General features: G+C 39.4%; 1 protein-coding gene across 1 annotated transcript in view; it reads right to left on the minus strand.

The window, feature by feature from the left end:
* Positions 1 to 5,828, minus strand: part of BCHE (butyrylcholinesterase) — a 31,337-nt gene extending 25,509 nt beyond the window's left edge. The window contains exons 1-2 of the mRNA XM_009081972.1: positions 5,693 to 5,828; positions 1,527 to 3,048 (exon numbers count right to left, since the gene is read on the minus strand). Of these exons, the coding sequence (XP_009080220.1) occupies positions 1,527 to 3,043 (1,517 nt within the window). The 5' untranslated portion in view covers positions 3,044 to 3,048; positions 5,693 to 5,828. The remainder of the gene's footprint in view (positions 1 to 1,526; positions 3,049 to 5,692) is intronic.
* Positions 5,829 to 9,706: the final 3,878 nt, after the last annotated feature.

Here is a 9,706-nt window from a genome sequence, read left to right on the forward strand (position 1 = left end):
GTTTCAACGAGGTGTTGATGAATCACAGGTTTAAAGAAGGAGGATAGTTATTATTTAAGGACTTGAAAAAAACACATTATAGTGAAAGTCTCAAGAGTATAAACTGGGTTATTTAACAAAATAAAATCAAAAGGGTCAAGGATTATTAAGGATTATTTGAATAGATCCTTAATAGAGATAATTGATCTCTATATGGAGCAAATATCATAATATAAAGCTTATAAATTGTCAAACAAAATATAGTGGCTGAAAAGAACTAGAAGATAAATTCAGACCAGGCACAAAATTTATTTTTCTCACTGCAAGTGTTAAACTTTGTTTAGTTTGTTTAAATGTTTGTTCTGAATTTGTAATCACTGGAAATGTTTAAGTCCTACCTGTGTTTTGTATTATGTACAAGGTTGTATGGACTAAATGAGTACAGCGGTCTCATTGGCTTCTACTCTGTTAAGAAAATGAATTAGATCCTGTTCCAATGTTGGTTTCAGCCTTTAAAAATCTACATATCCTTGACAAGTCTAAGGAAAGGTCCGCCTTAGAAATAGAATTAATGCAGGATTTAAAATTTGACTTAAATAAACATTTTTAAAGTGTGAACTGAGTGTTTGGTTGTGTGTTCTCAAAGGCACAGGTTTTTATATATATCCTTTTCTCAGGAGAGAGCACAAACTAGGCTTGTGGAAAACAAGATACCTCTCCATCCCATCAGGCTTGCTGCCTCGAGACTAATCATACATGACTGCAGTAGTGGCTGGTTTTCTAACTGCTCTGAAATGTTTTCATTTCCAACTGAGCACTGCACAGAGAGCCCACAACCCTGCTGAGCAGAGCCAGGGCTGTCTCCCTTCTCCTAGACACCAGCAAAGAGACCTAATGAAGACTTGTATTTAGTACATTTCCAACATCCAAATGAAATATGCTTATTTGCTCCTTGTACAAGCTAGGGTATATTTCACTTAAAGATGAGGTGAATGGAAATAGCAAGTGTTTTTTTATCAATTACAGCAAAGCTCAGGCTGATACTTACAGCACACATGGGAAGAGAGGCTTTCTGGAAAGCATATCCTGAAATCCCAATCACTTAATCATGTGAACATAATATATCTCCATATTATACACCTGCATGTTCTGAGCAACTTACATCTTCAAGGAAATTGAGCTTTCTGCTCCTACTTCTACTGTTGGAAGTCTTTCCAGAGCTTGAAACATTTTGTTTCTCACACTTCAAACCATTACCTTCCTGTGTAACAACTGCTGCCATGGCAAAAAAAAATGGTTTAGATTTGCTTTTATGGGTGGCTGAACATTGTTTCCTTAAGCTTGTACAACACAGTGAGCAACACATCAACTGTTTATTTTATTAAGAGAGTGTTTTTATCAGAACTAAAATAGGAATTCCGGATAACTGAGTAATTAGTCCTCATCACTCAAAACAGGCTTCAAAGCACCACTGAAACAGTGAAGTTTTTTCCACTGGTGAAGCAACAAACACCTGACCAACAAGACAAACTTCACAGTAAACTTACCCAGTTTTTGCAAAAGTTGCCCAGTATCTCATCATGGACCTGCTTAAGTTCTCCTCAGCTTTGGTGTAGTTCACTCTTCTTTCTAGGGGCATTCCAAACACAAACTCAATCTCGTAGCCATGCATCACTCCCATCCACTCTGGCCAAGGCAGCTTTGAGGACCGATGTTCAAAGAAATAAAAGAACACATTGTTCCCTAGTTGTGCAAATTTCTTGCTGAACTCCATTACAGGACATATGATGACATAGTCCCCGATAACATCATCAATGGCATCACGGTAGTGTTCTGGTTTGTCTTCGTTTTCCCAATCTGTGTACTGAAAGATGATCGATTCTATTGCAAGTTTGCTTACTCCTGGGAAGGTCAGAGTTAAAGCTGCTTCAAATTGTGTCTTATTGATCAAGCCATCACTATCCTTGCTGAGACCTGGGACTCCATATGCTAGAAATGATAATCCTTCATCTTTATTAACACCAACTAAGATCTGTGTTTGTTTGAAAAGGCCATTCTCAATCAAGGTTTCTGGCATGTCTAAGAGAAAATCACCATCCACACTTGGACAAAAATATACTTGCAAAAAAGAGCCATATGGAACTGCAAACATTTCATTCTCCAGTATTTCCTTTGGGTCCTTGTTTTGGAGGCAGAGAATTAGCTCTGTCTCATTGCTGGTGGGACACTGGAGCTGTTTAGCTAAAGCCACTGTTCTGTTTTTGGCTTCAGATGCTGTTACTGCAGCCCAAGGGGCATTTGCAGATCCACTTTCCATGATGGCTCTTGTGAATAAAGGATAGCTTTTAGGAGAAAGGATATGGTAGCTGACAGAAGCCGAGCCAGCGCTCTCTCCAAATATAGTCACACTCTTTGGATTGCCTCCAAAAGCTGCTATGTTCTCCTGGACCCACTGGAGTGCCAATCTTTGATCAAATAAACCTGCATTTCCAGGAGCTTCCTGATTTCCTGGCAAAGCCAAAAATCCTAATGCACCAGTCCTGTAGTTCATGGAAACGACAACAACTCTTTCTACCCTGGCCAGAAACTTGCCATCATAGACTGGCAGGGAAGTTGATCCAGTCTCAAAGCCACCACCATAAATCCACACCATGACAGTTGCATTCTTGGGTTTGGGAGAAGGAATCCATACATTAAGGTATAAGCAGTCTTCACTTAGGTTAGTTTTTGGATTCCACATCTCTGATCCAGCAAATCCTGGGTAAGTTGTATCTATAGTCTGGTAACAAGAGTTTGCATGTTTTGTGGCATCCCAAATTTCTGACCAGTCCTTACGAGGTTCTGGCTTTTGAAACCTCAGTCTGCCAATAGGTGGCTGTCCATAAGGTATTCCAAGGAAGGCTGTCACAGTTCCTCCCAGTACTTGTAGGTTTATTCCTCTGACTCTGCCATTCTTGGTTGTAATGATGTTATCTTCAGGCACTACCTTTGTGATGAACATGTACAGGAGAAGAAACCACAACAGAAATCTGGCAGAGACACTTGTACCATTTGTCCAAATCATGATGCCTAAAACACAGTGGAAAAAAGTAATCAGAATTAGTGTTGCAATATATTAGTACCAGAGCCCAAATAGTTTATCAAATAAAGGTGCAGGTCATCCCAAGGGCATTTAAAATAAGATAGTGCTGCTGCACAAAGCTCAGCAGACTTTAATCATAAGTTTTTGTTAGTTAGTTGTGTTGCATAGTCTGTGTTTAGTCAATACTTCAGAAAATTTCTGTTGCTAAAAGATATAAAAGTGAAGAAGCCAGACCAGGAAAGAGAAAGTCATATAAGCAGCTCTGACAACTGCAGATGACTTCACCACTAGCCAAGACCTAAACGAGTCTTTCAAGATTTTGTTTCTCTAGAGCAATTTAAGCAGGTTTACAACCATCAAAGTCATATGAAGTAGCAGTCAAATTTCTGCTACCAAGAATGAACATTAAAATGCCAAAAAGTCAATGATATTTGAATATAATAGCTAGTGCCTAATATTTTAAGCATGATCTGCTCTTTGCTTCCTGAGGGCTTTTCCAAGTGATAATATTATCTTAGAGCTAAGGGTATAGATGTTGATTATATACCAAATTTAACCACTCTAATAGTCGTATTTGCCCCAACATTTTCGAATGCTATAAACTCCCAGTACCAGCCCCTTGAAAGTGAAAATTCAGAGAAAGACTATTTGCATAAATCCATTTCTGTTGTTTACATATCTGAAAATGCTCAACAAAGCTCCCTTCTATTTTTTGCTTGTGGCCCTGTCACACATGGCACACTCTGTTCTGCCCCTTTAAACAGGGCACTCTTTGTTAATGAGGAGCACTTTTGTCCCTAAAAGGAATGAGGCTAATTTCTATGGAAAATACAGCTGTGGCCTAATTCAAGCTCCTCCTGCTTGTTTGCTTCTCCTTAGTGGTGAGGGGGGGAAAGGGAAGATTTTGTGCAAAGTGGTTCCTAACTTTGAGACAGCATCAAAGCAGCGGGGAGGAACCTACAAGGAAAATATTTTTAGCATTCATCTAAACAGATGGAAAAGAGATAAATTTTAGGAAACATAAACATTTATGTTCTTGTCTTCTTGTTCCAAACTAGATAAGGTGGTGAATGGAGGCAACAGACTACAGAGTTGGTCTCACAATCCACATAGCCTTCAGCTTGACTGAGAGAAACCTGCATGTGCCCCCATGTATGCTAAGTTTTAGAGATGTGAGTTGTCAACCCACGTGGTCCAGCAACTTCCAAGGAGTTTGGATAAGCAAGGCTTGCTCTGGCATGCACAGAAGACTCACTCACACATTTAGTGGCATTTAGTTCCCCTCTCTATATGCCAATTGTGTTTTGTTCCATTCATGCCTGTAATAAAATCTTTGTAGACCTGGGTGAGTAAAGATTAGCTTGGGGCTAAACTCTTCCACTCTGTCTCACAGGCAGCCAAGGCAGCTGGAGTGGCTGGGAGAAATGTTGATAGCAAGGATCTAGTTAGGCATTTGTGCACCCAATGCCACTGTGAGATGGGAGAAGTGATTTCTCTAAGTCTGTTGTTTTACTGATGCTGTCACTTCACTGAATATGTGAAGAAGGATCAGCACCAAACCACAGCAACAAGCTGGAAATAAAAATATGTTTCAAATATTGTTATTACGAAAATAAAATGACACTGAGAAAATCAAAATACTTCAAAGTTCCTAAAGCTTTTACTTTCTAAATAAGAATTAAAATTAATTCTTCCCTTGACTTTCCTGTTAATTAAAAAGGAATGGGATGGGAGAAAAACACTGTTGACATTGCAATACATAGAGGTACAACTTTTCAGCCAAAGAAGTTTTAGACAAGAATATTAGTGAGAATAAAAAGAAAACAAAAAGAAATCAATTCTGTACATTTTAAATTAGCTCTGTGAAAGGAGAGAAGCATTTCAAAGGAAAAGTTAGAGATATACCAAGCTTGAAAAGCACAGATGTTTTGTACTACTGAATGAGAGGACTTGTCTAGTCTCGTTACTCTGCTAAGATTAACAAAAGTAGCAAGTAACAGAGGATTGTTATTACACCTTGAATGCATGGCAAATATTACATTTAATAATGTTTTTAATGCTGCTTTAAACCAAACCCAGCAATGTAAACCACATTGAGCAAAACAAACATTACTTGATGATTACACTGAGAGTAAAAGGGTCAGGAGATTGCTTTAGCTCATCCACATTAACCCAGCAGAGTTATATCATCTAATGTATTTGCATATTCTCAAAAGCTGCTGCTGTAGTAGTTTCCTCCAGCAAAAGTTAAACAGGCTCTACTTTTGCATTCTTATTCAGCAAGGGAACACTATTTATTTCAATGACTATTTCCTCTCCTTGCAAATCTTTACCCAGCCAAAAAATCTATACACAAGACTATATAATCACTATTTAAATAGCAAAGATGGTTGAATTAATAAGTGATTTCTAGCTCAGCTTAATTTACTTAGACCAAGATGCCTTGAATAATACCAAGCTCTGATACCCACGTCTGCTTACTCGTTCCATTTGCAGAGCAGAGGGAGTTTTCCCAAGAGAGCAACAAATGGGCAGAGCATAACGTTTTAAGAGATCCCAATCCCCGTGCAAATCAAGCTGAACTGTAAATTATCCTGGCAGACACAGACATGGAAATAGAGAATCACTTACCACACGTCTATTACAAGAACTACAAAGTTTGGAAGAGTCAGGATCTTTGGGGACCTCGAGGGAAATGCAGTGTGCAGCTGCTGCTTTAAGCCAGTAAATTGGCCAGTGCTGACATTATAATCAACTGTTTCTGACACAGAGCTCGCGAGAGTTGGCAGCAGCAACTTGATCTGCAGGCACTCGCTGCTTCCCAGCCACATCTGCTCTGAGGCTAATGGCATCACTCTGGAAAGGAGACACAGAAACCTGTGCTGGGCAAAATCTGGCAGGAGCTGCCACAAGACTGGAGAAATGCACTGATTTGCTCTTTGCATGGAGCAGCTAGTTTATAAGCTAGAAAGATAAATAGAATTATTAATAGAATAAATCCTGCCTCTCTTTCCTTCATCTTTCTCAGAGCACTATCTCACATGTACTTGTTTTGCTGTTGTACAGCTCAAGATCAGCACCATTTTCGACTACATCAGACCTTTTGCTGTAAGATAAATAGTTATTTTTGGATTTTAAGCAACTATGGCAGATAAGACAGGAGTGTCCTGTGCCCAAACATGCGAACAACTGGCGAGCATCAGCTGCATCACTTGACTCTTGGCCATCTAGGCTATGGCACAGATCTGCATGGTCCTCATCTGATGTTAGGGTTAAAAATGGGACCTGTCTGTGTCACATGCTGTTTTCTCTCACTTCTAAGGCTTCAAACAGGAAATCACTCACACTGCTCAGTACACCTGATACCCTCCTTTTGCCTGAGCCTCCTAAGCATTGTTCTCACCAGAATTCCATGCTGCAGGTGCAAAGCCAGGCTGAACCACAGGTCAGGGTTGCAGCACAGCTGGGGACATGTCCTACAACACAAGGGGGATGTTTAAATCCAAATATTCTGAGGTACAAATTAAGGGGGTGGAGAAGATAAATTACATACATCCCCCTTATAAAATGTCTTGTCAAGTCCATATCTCAGAGCCATCCCACGAAAGCTGAAGGCCAACCCTGAGTGTTGGGACTGCTGCCCCAAGAAGCATCTGCCCTCTAGCTTTGCTCTGAATAAAAAGCAACTTGTCCGCAATTTAAGGGTTTTTTTGGCAGAGCACCTTTGCTTCCCCCTTTAGAACCAAATACAATTACTTTCCCTGTTTAATAATCAAGCTCCAGCTCCGTTTCAATTGCACAAAAGCAATATTTGGCAATGCATAGAACAGGAATAAAGCAGAAATAAAAAGCTAAGTGTGAAGTTTATAGACCTTAATATGGAGACTACAAGTGGATTTTTAAAGCTAGCAGAGGAAATAATATTTTAAGAGAGAAAAGTTCAAGTACTGTCATTTCATTTCTCCTGGTAATTTTACAGGCTCCCTTTAGAATCAGACACTCAGTAGGTATATTGGATGGTCTTGATCACTGGAGAGAATATTTCCCCATCTAAACCTAAAGCCTCAAGGCATGGGGGTTGACACTGGATGATCTTTAAGCTTACTTACAACCTTTCAAGGATTCTGTGATTCTATGATAAATCCCTAAGCTGTCAGCATGGAAGTGTGCAATACAGTTGCTAGTTGGGCATTTGGAATTCTTACCCAAGTCTGTTAACTCAGCAATGGATATAGAAATATTTCATAATACAATAGGATTAATTCAGAATTAATTCTAGTGACAGCTCTTTCTGATCAAAGCTTTTCAAGTGCAGTTTCCTGCAGGAAACACAAAGTCAGGTTCTTGAAATTCAGGCAGTTCTGAATGTTCTCTGATGGCACATTTGGTACCTTTCTCTAGTGCCTCTTCACCCCATTTGGAGACATGACCAGGTGACATACATTTGCTTCACTTCCATGACATCAGAGGAATGAATCATAAGCCCCAAATCTTGTTAGAGGCCACTTTTAAGCAAGGTATTTCTGATGCTTATGACTAAGCATTGTATTCTCAAACCTCCTCTTTGCCTTGAGCAGTAGAGAAACTGCAGGAGACTCAAGCACTAAAACTGCTGTTTCTGGCTTCATCTGTTTTCCAGCACTGTCCATGCTTTCCTACCTCTGCTGTCATGGCCACTGCCTTCCTCTTTGCTCACCCCTGTCTGCTGTCCTTTACAGTGCCCAAGGCACCAGAAACAGCCTCCTGCTCCGAGGCAGACACCCTTAGTAAATGCAAAATGTGGAGTGTTTCTATGGACTCTGACAAGGTGACCCTGGGATAAGTGAATCAACTGTCTCAGGCTGTTTCCAAGACAGTAGGAAACACTGAGTTCAGCCTTGGGGTTACCTGGATGTCTTCAGGGAAGAGTGGTGAGACTGTTAGACTTCTCAGCTATTATGTTTCAGGCTATTATGCTGTACTTTTAAAGAAAACTAAGCCCTCATCTATAATTTTTCCCCCTTTAATTAAAAAATTAACATATAAATTAAAGTTTCACAACTGTGTGCTGTGAGAGGAAACACTTCTTTTAGTTATTACTTAGCTTACTAAAAATACCTGTGCGAAAATTAGAGATTAAATACATTTAATGCCTTTAGTAATTCTGTGCAGAGTCATTTTTTCAGTTATCCTTTGGGAGCTTGAAAGGAAAGAAGGCACAAACCAATGGCTAGAATAATACATGTGTGTGTGTATATATATAAGTCCTATACACCTACATACATATATGGGTTTATACTGTTACTTTTAAATATCTCTATCCAGCTAATGAGGTTTTATGAGGTTAAGTAGTGTCTTATTTAATTAATTTGATTCTTAAAAATTGCCACTAAATATAAAAATGTCTTTTCCTTATTTAATGTGAATGTATGAAATCAATGTCACATTAACTCAGGGATTTTGAAACAAGAGATGTCCTATTGTCTTAAGAAATGAAAGCAAAGGTCAGCCCTAGGGACAATTGATATCTAATAGGCTAAGAAGTTTAAAGAACAATAGTTATTATATATAAATACCTAAACATATATGGAAATACATAAACAATTTGCATTATAGAAATATATTTCTTTTGCTATGATTTACTTCATTATGGAACAGCCCTTCAGGATATTACCTAAACATATGCAGATGTTTAGAATTATGAATATCCTAAGTCATGCACATCCCATAGTATCATAGAATCATAGGATCATAGAATGGTTTGGGTCAGAAGTGACCTTAAAGATCATATTGTTCCTAACCCCTGCCATGGGCAGGGACACCTTCCACTAGCTCAGGTTGTGCCAAGCTCCATCCAACCTGACTTTGAACATTTATGGGGATGGAGCAGCCACAGCTTCTCTGGGCAACCTGTGCCAGTGCCAAACCACCCTCACAGGAAAGAATTTCTTCCTAATATCTAACCTAAACCTCCTCTCTTTGAGTTTGATTCTGTTCCCCCTTGTGCTGTCACTACATGCTCTTGCAAATTCTCTCCGTTTACCATCAGGACTTAATAGAGCTCAGAAATCTTTGAGAGAGAAAACTGTTGGGAAAAACAGTTGTCTCAGATAATTCTAGTGGAAAAAAACATGCCTCTCTCCTAAGGTGTCCACTGAGCTTTCAAAGTCTGCTTGCACATGAAGAACAAGTCCCATTCATCACATTTGGTCCTGCCCTTCCAAGCCATCTACAGCCTCAGAGGGAGCACTTGGGCTCCTGTAAGGATAACTGGGATGAAAAGCTTTGCAAATGTCACCTCAACATAAAGAATATCTCATACAAAGTGTGGGCATGTCTGAGGAAATATTTCTATGCTCAGAATATGCAGAATTAAGAAACATTTTTTTTAATTGCTGAAAGAAAAAGGCATTTTATAGCTAAACTCTATGTAATGTCATTTATGTGAAGATGTGGGGAGCTTGTTTTAAACTTCAGCCCTGGTGAGCTCCCTCAGGGAGGGCTCAGCCGTCTCTGTTCCCTGCCTGAATTTTCATGCTGAGCATCTGTGTGACCTTGGCTCCAACCTCTGAGCAAACCACTACGTTGTGAGAAAAAAAGCTGTGAGGAAAACAAGTAAACTTGAGCTGTACAAGATACAAAAGGTGAAATTGCAGACAGGGGGAA

This window comes from Acanthisitta chloris, unplaced genomic scaffold (assembly GCF_000695815.1).
Source record: "Acanthisitta chloris isolate BGI_N310 unplaced genomic scaffold, ASM69581v1 scaffold2409, whole genome shotgun sequence".
NCBI classification, from domain to species: domain Eukaryota; kingdom Metazoa; phylum Chordata; class Aves; order Passeriformes; family Acanthisittidae; genus Acanthisitta; species Acanthisitta chloris.